Genomic DNA, 21,829 nt, shown 5'->3' with positions numbered 1-21,829 from the left:
TTAAAAAGTGAGATCTGGGTTGACTTTTGAAGGACAAAATTATACATTAGATTACCCAGTAGATGACAGAAAAGCCCAGAAGAGGTTGCTTGGTGAAAAAATAGCAATTTTTGTTGGTTAAGCCAAACAATTTGATTTGAAAAAAACTCAGGGCTGGCAGAACAAATTTAAGGTAGCATATATATCTGGATAATGAGGTGCCAGGTGGACAGAGGACAAGGAAGAAAGGAGCTAGCGCTGGTTGGCACTAAAAAGATATAGTAAAAACTGAGTTTCCCTGTCCAATGTTACGTTAACTGAGGTCTGCTTGTACTGTGCTTCTAACCTCAACTGTCAAAATCCTTTGTTACTCATTATTTGGCAGGAAACTTTGTTGCTCTCCTTGTTGGTGTTTTTACTAAGCAATTTAACTGTCATTCTGACCTTTATTTAGTTTAGTGACTGCAATATTGTGGTATATTTCAATCTGTTACAACAGTTGTGTCCTTTTGCATAAATGCATACTATTTGCTTGTTAATAAATACCTATAGTGACAATTTTCAGATATGGTCTACAATGTCTGTGTAGGGAAATTAACATAAGTTACATTGAAGCAGGAATGATCAAAGTGCAACCTTCCAGATGTTGTAGAATTGCAACTCATATCTTCCCTCGCCACTGACTATGAAGGCTAGGAGTCATGGAAGTTACAATCTGGCAAATGTGGAGATCCATATTTTGCCCACTGCATCATTCAAGTGAGTTGTTTTCTATTCTTTCTTTCTTTACACATCTAGGAGGAAGAAATGAGAGCCCTGCTTTATGAGGCCAATAATTTCTGGAATTTATGGAGAGCTAATGTGGTGTAGTGGTTTGAGTATTTGACTAGGACTTCAGGAAACCTAGGTTCAAATTCCTGGCTAGCTGTGGAAACCCACTGTGTGATCTAGGGCAAGTTACACTCTTTCTGCTAAATGGCAAGCCTATCAATAAATCTTCCTTCCCCTAAGGTAGGATCATAGAAATTTTAGTCAGCATGAGGGCAAGTTATAACAACATGGTATTTCTATGCCACCTGATATAATAAAAACAGCTTGTTCGAGGCATCTCAAAGCTATATTCCTTTTTGTATTCATATTGTATGCTTGCATTGTTTTTTCTAATGGACATTGTATAAAATTGTACTGTATTGAATTGTTTTTTGCAGGTCATTGACCATAATAAATCTTATTTCATTTCATATTGCTAAGGACCCCTCCCTTCAACCCTACTCTTGGATAAAGAAATTGAAAGAAAAGCACTCTGAATTTTCTTTCCCAAAATGCAGAGACAGAGCTTCTTCAAAGACATGGAGCTTGATAAAACTTTTTAAAAATCTGAAGAACACTGATAACAGTACTCTAGACATCAGAAAATTACTTAGATGTCTAGAATCACAAAGACCTTACGCTTGAATTATATTATGAGATGCCGGGTTCTAACCAGACAAACAATTGTGTAAAATAATTTTAAGTTTGGAAGGCAGGTGTGTGTATGTGCCTTTAAGTTACCTGTTGACTTATGGTGACCCCATGAATTTCATAGGGTTTTCTCAGACAAGGGATACTTTTGCCGGTTGCTAACTCTGAAATATGGCCTAAAGCACCTGGTATTCCTTGGCAGTCTCTCATCCAAGTACTAACCACAGCTAACCATGCTTAGCTTCTAAGATCAGATGGGATCTGGTGCCGAAGAAAAGGAAAGACAGGCCTATTGAAGTTTCCTATTGTAACACCAACTAACCAGACACTCTAGAGGGCACTATTGAGCTACCTATCAGAATATATAGTAGAATAGAAATTTGTCAACATATATTTTTTTTAAATTGAGACTGCAATTGGAGTGTTTTACCTTGTTGTTTCCCAGCTCATGAAGACTCTGTGGATGAAACATCTCCAACCCCCTCCTCCTGCTCTACTCTGCTTAGGTTTCCTGTAAATTCAGACCCATTTTATAGAGTCTATCCATCTAGCATAATGGTCTTCCTCTCTTTCTACACCCCTCCACCTTTCCTAGCATTATTGTCTCTTCCAGTGAGTCCTGCCTTCTTATGATATGACCAAAATATGACAGCCTCAACTTAATCATCCTGGCTTCTAAGGAGATGAGGGGATAGCTATGCAGCCAGGGGAAAAATCAGCATGTGCTTTACAGATTATAGCAAAGCATTTAAATGCATAGATCATGAAAAGTTATGGATGACTCGAAAGGTCATGGGACTCCCACTACATTTGATAGTCCTGATCAGAAATCTGTACTTAGGACAAGAAGAGAATCTGGAGAAACAGATTGGTTCCCAATTGGCAAAGGGCTCAGTCAAGGCTGCACCCTTTCACCATATCTGTTCAAGTTGTATGCAGAAAATATCATACAAAGAGCAGAGTTGGGCACGGAAGAAGGCAGAGTAAATATATCAGGAAGGATTATCAACAATCTAAGATATGCAAATGACACCATACTACTAGCAGAAAACAATACAGACTTGGAACAATTACTAAGGAAGGTTAAGAGGGAGGTGCAAGTAGTAGGAGAGGGCAGGACATCTATCTGTCACCAAAGGTAGTGATGCCATTAGAAATAAAAGGAATTACTGTATCACTTTTTAAAAATGTACACATTTTAATTGATTTCTTTGAACTGGTACAATATTATATGCTAATGTAGACACACTGGAACCAAACTTAGCCTTACTTAATAGAGAATCATTGATTGTGACAATTAGTCATTACTAATTTGTTCTATTGTTTTAAGCATGACTGCTTTTATTCCTTTCCTCATACCTCATTCCTCATATGTATTATATCTAAAATATTTTAAAGTTAAAGTTATATTATTTTTCAAAGCTGCCCTTACATTTTAAATAATTTTCTGAACCACTTTCATGTAATCTTGCATCATAATGTGTGTGTTGTTGTGTGTTACACTTTGCTCGGATGGAAATACTATGTCATTCAATGCACACATGCAGTATCATATACCTCAGTTTTATCTTCTTCTCTGACAAAGAAATGTGTGTATTTCAAAAGTTTGCACAAGGAATTCTGTGCCTTCTTGGTTGGCCAAATAAAAATTCTACCACAGTAAAGACACCAGAAATTGTCTTATGGCTAAACATAGCTTCTGCGTTTGTATGACTTGAAGAAAACCACACATATCCACTCAGCAATGAAAGGCTACACTAGAGGAAAGGGAATTTGTACCACCCTAAACTGGGACTCTATTTTCTCAAAATGTATTCCTTACAACCGATGGTAAAAAGACCCAGAGTTTGGCTCCTGTTACAAATTGCCAGATCTGGTTCCTAATAGATCTCCAGTTAGACAATACAGAGACTTTTTCAGGAATCCACTTCTCCCTTTCTACAAAGGGGCCTTTGAGTCTTGCACTGGACAGAAACAGGTTTGGTTTTCTAAGAGGAAAGCCTTGTATTTTAAAAATAACAGCTGAATTTTATTATCTTTTTATTGCCTTTGTTCCCAGACAGCTGGTAAACAACAGGGGAGTGGCCCCAGAAGACTGCTTTCAGAGACTTGTGTTGCTGTGCGGTGGTCTGGTCTGTAGACTATGTGAGTCTAACATTATCACTTTTTACTCCTCATCCCTTCCCCTGCTTCAAAAATAGACTTCTCTGTGTGATAAAAAGCCATGTTTGCATATAATTCTGTGCATTTTTACCACAATATGGATTTTTAAATTTGTCTTACAGTCAACATAACTATCCTTCCATTTGTCTGAAAATTATAATAATGCATTATAATTTGTCTGAAAATTATAATAATGCATTATTATAATTTTCAGACAAATGGAAGGATAGTTATGTTGACTGTAAGACAAATTTAATAAATCCATATTGTGGAAAAATGCATTAATTTATATTATATATGAAGTAAATCTGCTTTTATGACAAAGTGCACCACTATTGCAAACATATTTATGACTACAAATCACTTTCATCCAAAGATTTTAAAGCAGTGTATAACAGCCATAAAATGAAGGCTGCCTCTTGTACTGCAGAAATAATGCAATTTGACATCACTTTAACTGTCCTGGCTCAATACTATGGAATTCTGGGGTTTGTAGTTTTGTTAGACATTTACCCTTCTCTGTCAGAGAACTCTGGTGCCGTAACAAACTACAAATCCCAGGATTCCATAGGATGGAGCCATGGCAATTAAAGCATTATCAAACTGCATTATTTCTGCAGTGTGTATGCAACCTAAATTTCCTATCAGTTATCAATGCCTGACTTTTCAGGGTGAGAAAATTTAGAGAGTTGCATTACTGTACATGATAAAAGTAGTTACTCTTCACAACTGGCAGATGGCAACATTTTACACACCAATATACTTTAGCCATGAAAGCCCACTGGGTAACCTGGAGCAAGTCACAGGACGTTATCAGACAAGGGAAATTGGAAGTATAATCCAATGGCAATCCAAACGCAATCATGGGGTTTAATGTTATTGCATGAGAGGTAATCACACGCAATTTTGGGCAATGGGAAGTCTGTCCAAATGCAATCATGGGGTTTCACGTTATTGTGTGAGAGGTGATCACACACAATTTCGGGCAATGGCAAGCTATTTTTGGGCAATGGAAAGTCAGTTCGAACGCAATTCGAATTCACGTAAATTCACTGAACTAGCGAATTCATGTGAATGCGTTCTGGCCCCACTTTCTTTTCATTCGAAATTAAGAGATATTCCTCCCGTGGGATAAACTCCACACTCTTTCAGCCTCAGAGAAAGACAAACCCCTTCTGAAGAAACTTGCCAAGAAAACCCTGTGATAGAAACTACTTGAGGGAAAACAACACGCGCGCACACACACACACACACACCCTGCTAAAACATATTTTACTCTAGCATGTTGGATTTAAATATCTGTACATAATTATTATTATTATTATTATTATTATTATTATTATTATTATTATTATCCCACCCCTCTACACAACACAATTCATGAAAAGTGCTGTGCTGGTCACATATTAAGTTAATCATGCCAATTAAATAAATAAATAGGGTTTTTGTTTTAGATTATGTTTTTAAACCTTTGTGTGCTTTAAATTTTAACTTTGTAGTGTTTTAATTAGATTATCTTAATTGTCTTTTTTTAATGTGTTTTTATGTTGTGAGCCATCTTGGGTCCCTTTTGGGGAGAAAAGCGGCACAAAAATGAAATAAATTTGTGCTAATGAAATGAACATGTTCCATTATCTGCGACACATGTCCCTAAAAGCATCTAACTGGAAATGAAGAGAAATGGGCAGAAAAGTGGCACTGCTGCAGTCTATAAGGAGAGAATTGCCTCAGTTGTCAGATAGGTTCAGCTATCTACATTTTGCTACCATTTTGGGAGCCGAAACTCCTCATAGGCCACTGGGCCCTGGAAATTTGCACCAGCTCCATCCCACATTGGCCTTGGACTGGAATTGTAGTGCTGCACTTTGGCCATCCCTGATCAAGAGACACATAACCAGATATCACTGCCATCCAACATGTGGGCTTGTGGACACATCCATCTCTCAACCAAGCCCATAAAGATCATTTCTCAGGCCCTAAAGGTCATTGTATGCCTCTTCCCTGGTTTACCATTCGGTACTGTTTCCCTTCTCCTTTTCCATTCACCTTAGGGCTGATCTACATGAGTATCTTTCTAACTCTTCGTTGCTTTTTTTGGTTGCAATTTTGCATTGATGATTTTTGTCTCCACTATTCCTGTGTCCTTTCTCGGATTCATTCAACAAGATGTGTCCAGAGGAGGTTTGCCATTGCCTTACCCTGAGGCTGAGTGCATGTGACTTCCCCAAGATCACCCAGTGGGTTTCATGGCTGAGTGAGAATTGAACCCGGGTCTCCAGAGTAGTCCAATGCTCAAACCACTACATTACATTGGCTTGATGGTGCGTACCAATCAACGCATAATAAAACCATGAAATTTATATTCTTTCATACACAAATTAGACAGAAAAAGTAGACGCAGTGGGAATAGGAGCCTGCTACAAAGATATCATTACTCTCTAAATATGCTGATTATAAAACAAATCTGTTTATTGGATTACTATCTTAAAATACTATATACAGGGGTTCCCAACCTTTCTAATGCCGTGACCATTTAATACAGTTCCTCATGTTGTGGTGACCCCCCAACCATAACGTTATTTTTGTTGCTACCTCATAACTTTAATTTTGCAAATGTTACGAATCATATTTTCATTGTTACAAATTGAACATAAGTAAAGCAATTAATCACAAAAGCAGCCTCAGGGGATGGCAGTGGCCAAGCCCCTCTGGAGAAACCTGCTCAGAAAGCCCCAGGATACATGGAGGGGCAGAGGGGCAGTGGCTCAAAGTGAAACTGGAACTCACTGGCTCTGCTGTCTCTCTCTCTTCCTTTTTGCACAGCTCTATGTTCCTGAGAGAGGAAGGAAATGGACGCTGTGAGCTGTTGCTAAGCAACCGAGGGGCCTGTGGGTGGCTGCTGCGTTAATGAGCATGGATTTTTGGAAAGTGAGTGTCTTTCTATGTACAGTGCTGTGTAAATCTACAGCGCTATATAAATAAAGTATAATAATAATAATAATAATAATAATAATAATGATGATGATGATGATGATGTCTTAGGCCCAGTGTCTTAGGTGGTGGAGGTCAAGCATGGAGGGGTCAGCTTCGTCTTGGGGAAGAGACCATCTGGGATAATTTCTCTGGCTAGGAACTAATTGACTTGTGTCTCTTTACCACAGAGAGCAAAGAAGCCCTTCCAAATGGTCATTCTGTCTGGGAGAGCCAACGTTGTCCACGTAGAATGAGGCCGGTCAGGTAAGCCTCAGTGATTTGGGAAGTCAAAGCCAGAAGTTTTGTTGTCATCACAAGATGTGCTTGTAATATGACACATACAGTATCTCTCTGTATGGCACATACAAAAGTGTATACCTTTCCATAAACACACAGAAACATGTGGCTTTTGCAATAGTTATTTCTCTCCTTTAGTGTCAATACATATGTTTTGTCTGTATTTGCAGTCAACCAGAAAAAGAGCCACAGAGGAAACATTATGGTGGGAGAGCACAGTAAGGGACAAATGGCAGCAGTTTCTTGTGCATAGATCTGCTGGCAGAGAAAGGTTTAGACTACCACTAAACACAGCATCTGGAACTTTTCCTGATGAGTAGGTTTGTTGGCTGAGAAGTGCTCCAAGTTGCTACTGGTAGTAGTAAGGACAGACTTTCCCAAACAGCTTTTTTTTTGTCATAGGGAACCACATCCACCTGTCATTTCAAAAGGCAGACTTACAGCACCTTGCCAAAGCATACACACAGAAAAAGAAAGCGAAAGGGTACTTGGAGAACCACCTCTCCCCATATAATCCGCCCCGCACACTCAGATCGGCCGGGAAGCATTTGCTGAGAGTTCCAGACTCGAAATATGCCACAACAACGCGTAGGGCCTTTACCATCTCGGCCCCTCAGCTCTGGAACTCGCTTCCCGATGAGCTCCGCTTGGCTACCTCCCTTGATCGGTTCAGGAAGGAGTTAAAAACCTTCCTGTTCCAACAAGCCTTCCCCTAATTGTTCCCTTGTTAGCCTCCCCTTTCCCCCTCACTGTTACTGTTGTTGTACATTCTAAGCTAGCTGGATATTGTTATATTGTTGATTGCATTCGACTGTATTTGGTGATTTGTTATTTTAATGTATATTTGCTGTGTTTTTATCTTGTAATGGCACTTTCTGCAACCCGCCTTGATCTGAGGAAAGGCGGGCTATAAATAAATATTTTATTATTTTATTATTATTATATTGACATATTTTAGCAGTAATACAAAACAAAAACCCTGGATGTGGCTTTTGGAGACTCTTGCATTTGTGCTAATATCTTCAAAATACAGGATGTGAGCTGTTCAGAGGGGATAAAAATGAACAAGATTAACTCTGTGTCTGACCTCAGATTTCATGTTTTCACAATGCAATTGCAGATCAGAGTACAACCACCAGAGTCCAAAATTAGGACACTGCCCCCAATAAGAATTCAGCCCCCTAATTAAATTTTCCTGCTGTCACCCAAATTTTTAGTGTTGAGGCAACCTAAAACCTCAGTTGAGCACTTAGAAATACTATTTAGACATCCAAAGGAAAGGAGCAGCCAAAAAAGTATTAAATGACTGCAAACACAGCAAATGTAAGAGATCTAGTTGTGAATGCATTTCAATTTTTCATTCTCTGCAATGCTAGAAATTGGGGGATGGGAGGAGCTTTTCATTTGGGGGCAGAATTCTAGTGGGAGAGCAATGCCTTGATTTTGACTCCCTCCCCATGGCTACAGTTCTGTCGCAGTTGTGGGATGAGAGTCGGCCAGTTTTTTAAAAAAATGGCCCTATGACTTTGTTATGTCCGAATTGGTAAGGGCAACCCATTTTACCTAAGAGCGTGTAATGAAAATTTCTCTTTCTGTGAACTTATTTGAGATCTGCTGTGGCAGAGGGAGGTGATTTGCCAGATTTGGCAAAAGTTGTGCTATACGGGCATAATAACACCAAGTGCCACTACTATTTAAATTAAGTATGCCAGCAGAATACCTCTTTTGTTGGTCATGCTGGCTAAAGGATTCTGGGAATTGTAGTCCAAATGAATCATTTTCCTAGGTCTGAACTGAACATTCAGTACAGTGTAGCTGTTCTGCTGGCAGAGAAACATGGCTGGAAAGTTGAAAGGATTCGTATCTATGATTAGCAGAGCCTGGCATAGCTAGTCTCTCAGGGTGAAGACAGATACAGTATATAAGAAGAGAAGACAGAAGGATTTCTGTTTGCAAACACAGCTTCCTCTTACTGCATACTAGATGTTTATTGTTGTTGTCTACCTTCAAGTAATTTCTGACTTATGGCAATCCTATCACTGGGTCTTCATGACAAGGTTTGTTCCGAGGAGGCTTGCCATTGCCTTCCACTGAAGCTGAGAGAACCACAGGCCACCCAAGTGGGTTTTCATGGCTGAGAGGGGATTCAAACCCTGGTCTCCAGAGTTGTAGTCCCACATCCAACCACTATACCTTGCTGGCTCTCCAGATGTATCTTCAGCAAATCTAACACAGGGTTAGATATGAATCTGGTGTATAAGATTTCTTATATAGTAACACATCAGTTTCTTAACTTTTTATATTCAATCTGACCTGCCTTCTCCCTCATTTTACAGAATATAGTTTAACTGCACTGGGGTTTTGGTTGGAGAGGTTGGTTTGGGATGTCAGAGGTGTTGCTGCCATACAACAGATCTTCTCCATAGACAGAATTTCCCCACAGTGAAAACCTGCATTATTTCCTTGCCCCAGCTCCTTGTAAAACAGAAGTATACCCATTCTCTTCTAGGCAATACATTTGGGCACACCAGAACTTACGAGTGTTTCCCATGTGAACTTATGTACTCTAAAATTGTAATTGGTTGACTGGCTGAACCCAAATGGTACTCAGCAATGGCTCCTCTTCATCTTGGAGAGAAGTGACCAGTGGGGTATCCAGTGGGGTTCTGTCCTGGGCCCAGTGTAATTTAACTATCAATGACTTGGATGACAGAATTGGGGGCACACTTATAAAATTTGCAGATAATAATAATAATAATAATAATAATAATAATAAATAGGATTTATTCACCGAACGATACTGTTCTTTTTCCATTTTTGTAAAACCGACCGACACGCTTGCTTCCAAAGGCTATCAAAACAAAACAAATGAAGGGAATTGACTGAAACTTTGACAGTAGGCTTCTAAAAGAATGTACTGCACAATGGTAAAACTCTTTTGTAACAGCAGCGCCATCAGGCAGTGAGGCTAAGTACGTATGCATATATCCATGTGTACCTACAAACACCTACACACATCTGCACACACAGAAAGCTTGAGAGATACATAGATATTCACTCATACATATGCACACACACGTAGATATCAATTTGTTTAAAGGCGAATGTATTTACATATTTGTGCACAAAGTGTAAACACATATACTAATAGATGCATATATCCATTAATTCATATGTAGGCACACACACACACACACACAGATAAATGCAGCCATGTTTTATTTCCTTTTTCTGCTTCCATTTTAGATATCCGGAGCCAAGACCAGCCTGCTTCAATGATGCTGGTACGCAGACTGTCACTGGAGGTACTTACTCCTAAAATGAAAACCAAGGAGGTTAGCATACAGACCATGCTGGAAACCAATGAGGCCACCACAGAAACATCACATGTGGAGGTGTTGGAGAACAGCACCCAAACCCTGGTATCTATGCATTTAATTTCCCCCCTCCGTTACATTTCTCCTTGTTGAAGTTCATTTTGTTAGCTTTGGCCCAGCTTTCTAATCTGTTAGGATCATTTTTAATTCTGATCCTGTCCTCTGGGGTATTAGCTACTCCACCTAATTTGGTGTCATCTGCAAATTTGCTAAGTATGCCCTTAATTCTGTCCTCCAAGTCATTGATAAAGATGTTGAATAGCACTGGGCCCAGGACAGAACCCTGTGGGACCCCACTGGTCACTTCTCTCCAGGATGCAGAAGAGGAGCCATGGGAGAGAAAACAAAATGACACTTTCTCTTCTCTCTTCCCTACTCCCATACATTTATAGAACGTAGCTGACATGAAAGGAGCAGAACAAGGCCTCATGGACCCCACCAGAGTGACCAAAGTCAAATCTGCAAAGAAATGAGTGAAAAGGTGCCTTGGGTTCCACCAGATACTTTGGGGAAGCAGAAGGGAGGCCAGAATGGCAAAACTGGAGAAAGAAAGAAATAGGAGAAGATTCTGCAGACTGGGGACAAGTGGATCTCCTCTCCTTCCTTTTTAAAAATTTTTACCTTCTGTGCTTTCCTTTCTTCCCCCTATATTTCCTTTTTACCCTCTCCTTTACATGCCATGTTCAGTTCTTTGCATACAATAAACTCTCTAGATTTATATTTCTAAGCATTTTTTTTACCAAAGGGAAAGAAAAGTTGGTGTCAATGATGGTTTAAACCAAGTTGGTGCAAACCATGGTTAAAGCCAGGTTGCTACAAACCATGGTTTAAACAAGGTTGATGTTTAAACTAAACCAGGAACTAAGCCTTTCCCGACAACGATAAAAGACAAAGGTTATACTGCTCCTGGAGCTGGAGGTTCCTTTTAACTGTGATGGTTAACCAGTTCCTGAACCTTTCCGTTGCTCAAAGGAAGACACTTAGGGTCCCCAAACTTTTTTTTTGCCATGGGTTCGAAATTCGCGAGGATTCGAACCTTGGTCCCTGGCTGCCCTTTGGCTCTTCCTCACCAAGGGAGACCTATATCTCACAGCCTTAAACTTCGAGGCTGAAAAAATAAACAGCCCCAAATCAGATAAATGGGAAAACATCCAAATTGATTGATCGAGAGATCATGAATGGTCCAGAAAGCGCGCACCCGGCTCATTAATTGGCTGCAATTAGCCATTTTAAATTTAATTGCACCTCCCCAGTTTTTGCAAGTTTCTAGTCCTCAGGTAAAATATCCCCCCAAATTATAATAAAATAGGAATATTGCTGCAGAATTACTTGGTGGAAAATAATCCAGTTTGACGCTGCGATTAAACAGCAGGGAATGCTGGGATTTGTAGTTTCCCTAGGAACGTGGTAAATGCAGGAATACATTTTCAGTAAACCACTAATAAAACAATGGTGGGCAGGGACTGCAAATCCCAGCATCCCCTTTAGCAGCACAGGAAATGCCAGCCACACAATTATCTGGGTGGTATGTATTTGGACTGCAAATCTCAGCATCCCCTTATTGCAATGGGTCTACTCTTGCTTTCTCTACACAAGAAGTAAATGCCCTTATTGCAATGGGCCTACTTACTACAATGGATCTAATCATTCCAGCCCCCTTATTGCAATGGATCTACTCTTGCTTTCTTGACAAGGAGAGTAAATCCCCTTATATGCATTGAGCCTACTCTTGCTTTATCTACACTAGGAGTAAATCCCCTTATTGCAATGAGTCTACTCTTACTTGACCGACAAGGAGAGTAAATCCCCTTACTGCAACGAGTCTACTGTTACTTGCTCCACACAAGGAGTAAATCACCTTATTGCAATGAGTCTACTTACTACAATGAGTTTAATCTTACTTGCTTGACAAGGAGAGTAAATCTTATTGCATTGGGTCTACTCTTGCTTTCTCTACACAAGGAGTAAATCCCCTTATTGCAATGAGTCTACTCTTACTTACTCGACACGGGGAGTAAACCCCCTTATTACAATGGATCTCCTCTAATGGGGAGTTGCAAAAACTCCTGTGCAATGGGGGGAGGGCGAGGTTGCAAAGGATGAAGAACAACAACAACAACGCCCTGCTACTGGAGCCGAAATGCCCGGATGAAGCGAAGTTGTTCTACCTCCGCGGGAGCGCGCACGCAGAGGACGCACGGGGAGCCCCGCCCTCTTCGCAGTCAGACCGAGCGAGGCAGTCAGAGAGAGAGAGAGAGGCGAGCTGAAAACAAAATGGCGGACAGGTTCTCCCGCTTCAACGAGGACAGGGACTTCCAGGTAACCGATGCTCCTCGCTCCAGGGTTTGTTGGCTCAGAGGGAAAGAGCGCTTGCTTGTTTGTTCCTGGTCTCTCTTTTTTCATGCCTTGGGGGTTTGGGGAGCAAAGGCGCCCTCGTTTCACTCCTCTCCCTTCCCTTCTTCCCCTCCATTTTATTTTAATGGTGCCTATTGCTTTCTGGCTCAAGGCTATGGAATTCTGGGAGTTGGAGTCTGTTGTGGGGCCCAGAGCCACAACAGACTCCAACTCCCAGAATTCCATAGCCTTGAGCCAAGAAACTTACCCCCATTGCCTTAAAGACAGACTTGCCCCATCCTTTATCTGACAGTGGACCCTAAACTGTGCTTTTTAAACAATGGGATTTGAGACTCCAGCTCCCAGAATCCCAGGCTATTGGCTAATTCCCAGGATTCCCTAGCATTAAGCCAGGGCGGTTTCAAAACTGGATTGCCTTCTGTGGTGTGTTTTGTCTCAGTGGTCCAAAACGCACTGCGGAAATAATCCAGTTTGAGACTGTGTTAACTGCCCAGGCTCAGTGCTAGGGAACTCTGGGAGTTGTAGTTTTATTGACTGCTTTAACTGCCCAGGCTCAGTGCTAGGGAACTCTGGGAGTTGTAGTTTTATTGACTGCTTTAACTGCCCAGGCTCAGTGCTAGGGAACCCTGGGAGTTGTAGTTTTATTGTGGCACCAGAGCGCTCTCTCCCTCTATCTTTCACAGAGAAGGCTAAATGTCTCACAAAACTACACTTCCCAGGATTCCCCAGCACTGTGCCAGGGCAGTTAAAGAGGTCTCAGAGTGGATAATTCCTTTAGTATGTTTTGGACCTAGGACTCTGGAGACCCGGCCCTGGAAAGCCAAAGGGTGATCTTAGGCAATTCACACTGTCTCAGCCTCAGAGGATGGCCGTGGCAAGCCTCCTTTGAAGAAACCTGCCAAGAAAACCCCATGATAGAGTTACCTTACGGTTGCCCTACATCGGAAATGACTTTGAAGGCCCACAACAACAACAACAACAACGGGGAGGAAATAGGATGGAAGAAATAGTATTCATATTTTATTCCAATCCACGCTTCAGCCAAATATTTGAAGGATGGGAGATCAATTTGAAATGACAGTACTTCTTTCTCTGCAGCACAAGGTCCAGTAGTTTTGCGTTTCCTTTGCACTGCTCCCTCCTGCCACTGTCCAAGAATAAAAGAGGGGATCCTTGGGTGATAAGCATTTCCAAGCAGTTGCCACTAAGTGGCTAGATGTTGTGTAATTTTCTCTAACAGATGCAGCAGAGCTCCCCCATTTTGCTTATATAAAGGTGAATGTCTTTTGATGCAGTTTGGGTTTTCTTTTGCACATATCGTCTAGAGATTCCTGCTCCATCTTTGAAAAGGAGAATGAGACTGAGAAAGTTCACGCACAGCAAAATATATATATATATGGCCTATTACAGACTGCCAAAATAAAGCTGCTTTGGGTCTCTTTGGAAGTATGCTATTTAAATGATGCATGGGTCCTAAGAGTCCGGAGGTTGCGCCAAATCCACACTCCATTCCTAAGCACTGGAGTGCAGCTTTGGTGCAGCTTCTGGATTCTTAGGATGCATGCATCATTTAAACAGCATACCTCCAAAGAGACCCGAAGCAGCTTTATTTGGGCAGTCTGTAACAGGCCTATGTTTCATTGGGCTGGTATGGTGAGAACAAGTAGCAGTAGCAAAATTACTATCAGCCTCCAGTTCTCCAAACTGAATAAACTGGGAGACATTAAGAAAATCTTAACTCTCTTTCCATTCTCCTCTCCCTGATACGAAACAAAATGAAACCACATTAATGGATAAAGGGGCAGAGGAAAAGAAGTCTCTTTAACATTAAAGAACAGATGACAGTGTCACAAGAAACATACTTTCCTCCCCCCTCATTGCCACTGTGACACAAAATGAACAGTGACAGCTGTTGAACTTTTGTTTTATCCTGGCTGCATTGCCTTCATTCATTCAGAACATCTATGTGTCTCCTTATATGTTAGCTCTTGTTTATCCTTTTCTGATGAGGAGGGGTTGTTGAAGTTATCTTTAAGATAGAGCCAGTGGTTTAAGCATTGGACTATGACTGTGGAGACAAGGGTTCAATTCCCTGCTCAGCCATGGAAACCTTGGGTGAGTGACACACTCTCAGCCCCAGAATACCCCATGATAGGGTTGCCTTAGAGTCACCATAAGTTGGAAACAACTTGAAGGCACAGAACAACAACAGTTTTTAAGGTATGATTTCCAGCTCTCTCATTAATATTAGACAAGGCATCCATCTCTTCTTGACACTTCTTTTGCAAGCCTAAATGGATGTTTGCAAAAGGAGGATTTGATCAAACATGGGGGTAACTAGGTTTTATCAGTTACCTGCTTTACTGAGGATGCTGCATTTGGCATGCAGTAATAGATGATCTAGTAGTTTATTTTTATATGACGTGTTTTGGATATTTACATTCATTGAAGGGTCCCCATGATGGCCTCATCTAATGAGACAGACATCTTCAAAATTGCATGTTTTGTAATACAGAACAGGTGTTTTATTTGAGTCTTGAGAAGGGACTTGTAAATTACCTCTTGACTGACCTTTGCTTGCAGCCACAGTAAACACAATGAATTCCTTTTGAAATAACCACATGCAGAATATATATCATCACCTTCATTTCAAATTCCTGCCTCTTTCAGAAATCAGCTTTTGTTAGTATGTTATGGCATATGATCTCTGTTTAAGAATACTGATGATGAGTAAAGAGTTGGGGTCTTTTTTCTGTTCCCTGGAAAAAAGCATTGATCGTTTCTGGAGCCTCAAAAGAGAGTACTGCATTACTGCTGCATATCTGTAACAGAAATTTGGGTCAAGGGATGAATACTGACTGATGTTCAAGATTGGTTGAGGTGTATGTGTCTTCTAATTGTCAGGTTGCAGTTCCCTTTTTTAGCGCTGCATGAAAATAGCAGTCATTCCTGCGGCCCGATTAAAAGGGCTTTAGGGATCTTCTAGGTAACTGGGACAGTATGTGGAAAATGCAGTTTAATATAGATAATTGTAAATAAAAATGTTTGAAGACGAGGATTTGCCAGCGCAGGAAAAGTCATTTTGAAGGCCTTTCTGCCGTGGTAGAACTCTGTTTCTGAAGTGGCTTTAGATGTGAAGACTGTAAATTAAGGTTTTATTAGGCTGCTATTTTTATAGCTACCCCACATCCTAATTGTCTTTTATGGATGCAGTTAGGAGAGCCAGTGTGGTGCAGTGGTTTGGACTGAGACATTTGGTGGATCAGGCTTTGAATTCCTGCTTGGTCATGGAAACCCACTGGTTGACCTTTGGCAAGTCACTTTCCTTCAGGAAGGCAAGGGCAAACCACCTCTGAACAAATTCTGTTAAGAAACCCCCTGTGATAGGCTTGTCTTAACTCAGAAATGACTCGAAGACACACAACAGGATGCCGAATTGCTTTGACAGAAGAGGATGAGTTTTTAAAGATGGAATTTTAGTAACAGGTAACTTTATAAAAAAACCTTGAGAGCCTGTAAGACTGATCCTTGCTAACGGCAACCAAATTGTTCAGATTTAAAGAGGAATTTGTGTAACACTCCCATGTGGGAAGCACCTCTAGAATAATTTGTGCCACAGTAGGGAAAGGTGACCTCTTCCAGCTAGTGTTGAAGGAAATGGCAGGACCACTGCATGGAGAAGGTGGCAAAATGCTAACAAGGGACAGAGAAAAGGCAGAACTACTCAAAACCTTATTTGCCTCAGTCTTCTCACTAAAGGAAAACAGTGTTCAACCTAGGGAAAATGTAGCAGAAGACACAATAGGGGAAATGTAGCACAGAATAAGTAAATAGGTAGTACAAAAATACCTGTTTAATCTAAATGAATTTAAGTATCCGGGACCAGATGAACTACATCCAAGGATATTAAAAGAACTGGGAATGTAATCTCAGAGCCATTGGTAATAATTTTGAGAACAGGGGAAGTCCTAGAATACTGGAGGAGGGCAAACATTGTTCCCATCTTAAAAAAGGAGGGAAAAGAACCCCAACAATTATTGCTCAATTAGTCTGACATCAATACTAGTAAATATTCTAGAGCGGATCATTAAACATGGGCCTGTTCCAGACTGCCAAAATAAAGCTGCTTCAGGTCTCTTTGGAGGTACGCTGTTTAAATGATGCATGCATCCTAAGAATCCAGAAGCTGCACCAAAGCTGCACTCCAGTGCTTAGGAATCGAGTGTGGCTTTGGCGCGACCTCCAGACTCTTAGGACCCTTGCATCATTTAAATAGCATACCTCCAAAGAGACCTGAAGCAGCTTTGTTTTGGCAGTCTGTAACAGGCCATAGAGCCAGTGAACATTTAGAAGGCAATGCCATAATTACAAAAAGTCAACGTGGGTTTCAGAGAAACAAGGCATACCAGACTAATCTGATCTCTTTATTTTTGGATAAAATTACCAGCTTGCTAGATAAAGGGAATGCTGTGGATATAGCATATTTTGATTTCAGTAAGGCCTTTGGCATGGTCCCCCGTGATATTCTTGCCAGTGTGTACAATGTGGGTTAGACAATGCAAATATTAGGTGGCATTTTAATTGGTTGACCAGTGAATCAAAAGGGTGCTCAGCAATGGCTCCTCTTCATCTTGGAGAGAAGGGACCAGTGGGGTGCCATAGGGTTCTGTCCTGGGCCCAGTGCTATTCAACATCTTTATCAGTGACTTAGATGAAAGAATATAGGGCATGCTTATCATATTTGCAGATGACACCAAATTAGGAGGAGTGGCTAATATCCCAGAGCAGTGGTGCCCAACCTGTGCTCTCAGGAGCCCTTAGGGCTCTGCGTGCATTTCCCATGTGCTCTGTGGCCACTCCAGGATAATTATAACTATCCCATATTAACAAGTGTGAAAGGGATCTAGGTGTCATAGTAGACCACAAGTTGAACATGAGTCAGCAGTGTGATGCAGCAGCTAAAAAGGCCAATGCAATTCTAGGCTGCATCAATAGAAGTATAGTGTCCAGATCAAGGGAAGTAATAGTGCCACTCTGTTGTGCCTTGGTGAGGCCCCACCTGGAATACTGTGTCCAGTTCTGGGCACCACAATTCAAAAAGCTGGAGCATGTCCAGAGGAGGGTGATCAAAATGGTGAAGGGCCTGGAAACCATGCCCTATTAAAAGAGACTTAGGGTGCTGGATATCTTTAGCCTGGCAAAGAGATGGTTAAGAGGTGATATGATAGCCCTGTTTAAATATTTGAAGAGGTGTTATATTGAGGATGGAACAAGCTTGTTTTCTTCTGCTCCACACAATAGGATACAGAACAATGGATGCAAGCCACAGGAAAAGAGATTCCACCTCAACATTCAGAGGAACCTTTTCTGACAGTAAGAGCTGTTTGACAGTGGAACACACACTCCCTCGGAGTGTAGTGGAGTCTACTTCACACTTTTTTAAACAAAAGCTGCATGGCCATCTGTCAGGAGTACTTTGATCCTGTGTTCTTGGAAAAGGAGGGGGGGGGGGGTAGAACTGGATGGCCCTTGTGGTCTCTTACAATTCTGTGATTCGATGTGGTGGCTACGGCTAATTGGAATTGCAGTCTGAAGGGTCACACATTCTTCACCTTGGCTTACACTGATAGGTAGTAACTTGACAGATGAGTCATAATTAATTGTTGTTCAGAAGACTCTGGCTTCAATATTATGTTTGGTACTTCTCCCTGTAAGTGTAGTATTGTTATGAAAATGGTATACCTAAGCTGGTATACCTAAGCTAGAGTGCTTATAAAACATAAGTATCTGGAGTGCAGTGTGTTCACACACTATTCTCTTAAGTACCTTATTTTTGCCACTTGTGTAGCATGATAATGTAATGTTTATTGTCCCTCAATAAAGGAAGTCATTGTCTTGACTGACTTTCCTTTATGTTGTGGCTGGAGTGTTTCAGTAATTCTAATGTAGGTCCTCTTAGCCTCAGGTTACTTCCACTTGTGCCTGTTTTCAAACTGGTTTTCTCCATTTCCTTAAAATGTTATTTGGCAAAAGCAAAGCAGAACCATTTCTTGTATGTTCAGACTTACGGTATAATAAAATAACAGATTCGTATAGTTTCAACCAGTACAAGGTGCCATTGTGGCTGTTGTGGCAGGGATTTAGGAGTGAGAAAGGGATGTGTAATGGGTTACTTCTTGACATTTGTCATGAAGTCTCCAAGCAGAAGTCCAGTATACTTTCTGGTGGCCATTGTGCTTTTAAATAAAAATACTTCTTCTTTTAGAAGTCTTTAGATCCATGATTATCTACAATGGCTCTTAGGAATTTTGGTATGTTGATCAAGCTAAGTTCTCTGGGTGGCTTACAATAAGAAAAAAAATACATATAATATGCTAGATCAATAAAACAGAAAATAATGAAATGGAAATGAAATAAAAACAATGGGGAAGTAAAGAGGTATTTGGTGTTCCTATGAAATCAGCATAGACAGTGTGCTAGAGACCTCAGTTGGGGTTCCAGCATTGTGGAAGCTGTTTCCTCAGTAGCCTCCTGTCATGTCCAGGAAAAGTCCCCAGGAGATAACAGTCCATATAGGTGCACATGAAGGGAAACATCTTTCAGGCATCATGGTCTCAAGCAGTGAAGGGCATTAAAGGCCAAACTCAGCACTTTGAATTTGGCCTGGAAGTGGACTGGGACCCTACAAATTTGACAAAGCCACCACCATGATAACGTTATATTACCCAATCCCTACTACCTTACTACTTATATTTATTTATTTTATTTATTTAGGTATTTATATCCCGCCCTTCAGCACTAATGGCTCTCAGGGCGGCTTACAATATTATTTTTAATCAGACAGTTCCCTGCCCTCAGGCTTACAATCTAAAAGACACGAAACAAAAGGAGAAGGGAATGATGGAGGGAAAGGGGATGAGGTCCAGTGGTGCTTCTCTCCCTCTAAGGCAGGGGTAGGTAACCTGCGGCCCACGGGCCAGATGTGGCCCGGCAAGGCCTTGGGACTGGCCACAGCCCGGTCCTGCCGCCGATTGCCGCCGGAGCCTTTGGCCTCTCGTGTGAGGCCGTGGGGCCTTTGGCCTATCAGGAGGAGGCGGGCAAGGGGGGGCAAGCGGCAGGCAAGGGGGGCAATTGTTTATAGAAGCCTGAGAAACATGCATTTATATTAACATTTTTTAAAAAATCAGCAAATTTTCTTGCGGGTACTCCATTTTTTAAAAAGTGTCCTCCATTTGAAAATTTTGCCCTACATTTGTCCCGGTTTATTTATTTATTTACTTTTTTTAAAAAAAATATTTACTTATTTATTTTTTGGCTTTGGCCCCCCCAGTTGTCTGAGGGACAGCAACCCGGCCCCCGGCTCAAAAAGGTTTCCTACCCCTGCTCTAAGGCCTGGACCAAGGCAGATGGATTGGAGGGAGGGCTCTTCCTTCTTCCAGGCAAGTCCTGATGGAACTGGACTTGCCTGGTGAACTCCCTCTCAGGCCGGCTTCCATATTACTCTCTTTTGCCTTTGTGAACTCATATTACCCAATCCCTACTACCCTACTACTACTACAAAGCACATATACTGTATATTCTCGACTATAATTCGACCTCATATATAACTCCAGGCCAGATTTTGGGGCCAAAATTAAGGATTTTGATGTGACCTGTGGATAAGACAGGGGTTAAACATAGGGGCATGTAATGAAGGATGTAAAGGATGAAGCAAAGGAAAACAATGCCAAAGAACTTACACAATTCCAGTAGGCATAACTATTTGAGCTCATACTAAAGGCTGGCTGGATGAGAGGGGCGGTGCATCCCATTCAAATCCCATTCACTTGAATAGGATTTGAGCATGCACGGAATTTGGCTTATGCAGGGGGGGCCGGAAAGGATCCCCCTGCATAAGCCAAGGGCGGACTGTATAAAGGCCAAAGAGTTGTCTGTGATGTGCTGCAATCTGGTTTTCTCTGTTAGTAATAGTTTAATAATTGTAATATAGTAGTCTCTGTTCTGTATTTTTTTAACAAAAGGAGGAAAATATAAATATTTGATAGTCCACAGTGAGGGTAATTTAGAACAAAGTGCGATTATCCACCAAGTTAAGCACTTTGGTTGGGATCTCAACATGTTACAGATAGAACAGTTACCAGTACTGTCATCTAGCACAAATTCTCCGTTCTTACCAACAAAGATCTCCACATCCTTTACCTTTTCATGTCTGCCCAGATGGTTGTTTGTCTCCACTTGGAAAATGAAGGCTTCAACATCAATCATTTGTTTGACAACTAGTATGCAGTATATATGAGGAGATTGATTACTGTTCTGAGCATAAGATAAGGAAAGCACTAAGAGAACAGATTTATTGAAAAAATGGAAAACATTTGTAATATAATAAAATTACTTGTTTGTGAATTATTTATTACTTTTGTCTTTTGGGAATAGAAATACAGAATTAAAGCTCTTTCCAACCATGTCATCATGTTTGGATTGTTCTTGTCCAGCTCTTCCACCATCTTATAAATAAATGCCTCCTCTGCTGTTAAATAGCTGTGCCTTGTTTTCTGTCATTTTGCTGTGTGGCTGGATTTCCCAGTCTTTTTCTTTCACCAAATCCTTCCCTAAAACCACAGTTTTGCAGGATAACTATGTATATCCAATAGCATTCATTCATATCCATACTGTGTTCTTGTCTTTTTTCCCATTTTTTTTCCTTCTGTTATGTCCCACATTATTAAATTTTAGTTTGAAAGTCCCTTGGGCTGGGCCTATCATTTTTATTATTTAAAATAATGAAAAATAATCTAGTGCTGATGACACTATAAAAATAAATGGTACAGTATTATATTCCAGAACTTTGCATAGAAAAAAAGAGTAAAGGCTCTCTACTAGGGCCTGTATTAGGGTCTTGTATTAGCAGAAATACATTAAATTTACCCTATGACTGTTTAGGTAGGATGGAAATGATTAACTTGTCTAGGTTTCTGTCAGAAGTGCCAGCTGTTTCTGTAAAATTTGTCAGACATTGTCATCCATTCTGAATAAATTTCTGGCTGGCCAGTGTTTTAATCTTCCAGAGTCGTGTTGCCTACTTTGAAAACATCACCTCCTAAAAGCTAACTTTTCTCTCTTTTCATTAAAAAATGTGGTTATATGCACCTTGCAGAATGAAATGGCAAAAATTAACTGTCTTTTCTTTATTTCCATTATATATTGAAATTTATTCATGACCAAAC

The 21,829-nt window shown here is 40.8% G+C and overlaps 1 protein-coding gene and 1 long non-coding RNA gene across 3 annotated transcripts in view; both read left to right on the top strand.

Moving 5' to 3' along the window:
• Positions 1–2,798: 2,798 nt before the first annotated feature.
• Positions 2,799–10,953, top strand: LOC149309260 (uncharacterized). 2 transcript variants are annotated; one of them, XR_016281892.1, is made up of 6 exons: positions 2,799–3,585; positions 5,770–5,924; positions 6,427–6,531; positions 6,765–6,840; positions 10,120–10,295; positions 10,643–10,953. It is a non-coding gene; the product is annotated as an uncharacterized LOC149309260 (long non-coding RNA). The 2 variants fall into 2 exon arrangements; XR_016281891.1 differs by lacking the exon at positions 5,770–5,924.
• Positions 10,954–12,462: 1,509 nt separating this feature from the next.
• GPATCH8 (G-patch domain containing 8) overlaps positions 12,463–21,829 on the top strand; it is a 90,688-nt gene continuing 81,321 nt past the window's right edge. Inside the window, exon 1 of the mRNA XM_089532055.1 lies at positions 12,463–12,569. Within this exon, the coding sequence (XP_089388181.1) occupies positions 12,525–12,569 (45 nt within the window). The 5' untranslated portion in view covers positions 12,463–12,524. The remainder of the gene's footprint in view (positions 12,570–21,829) is intronic.

This window comes from Sceloporus occidentalis, unplaced genomic scaffold (assembly GCF_023333645.1).
Source record: "Sceloporus occidentalis isolate IW3139 unplaced genomic scaffold, rSceOcc1.0.p SCAF_7, whole genome shotgun sequence".
In the NCBI taxonomy this organism is placed as follows: Eukaryota; Metazoa; Chordata; class Lepidosauria; order Squamata; family Phrynosomatidae; genus Sceloporus; species Sceloporus occidentalis.
Note: the sequence above shows the minus strand (reverse complement) of the source record. Positions and strands in the feature narration are given on the sequence as shown.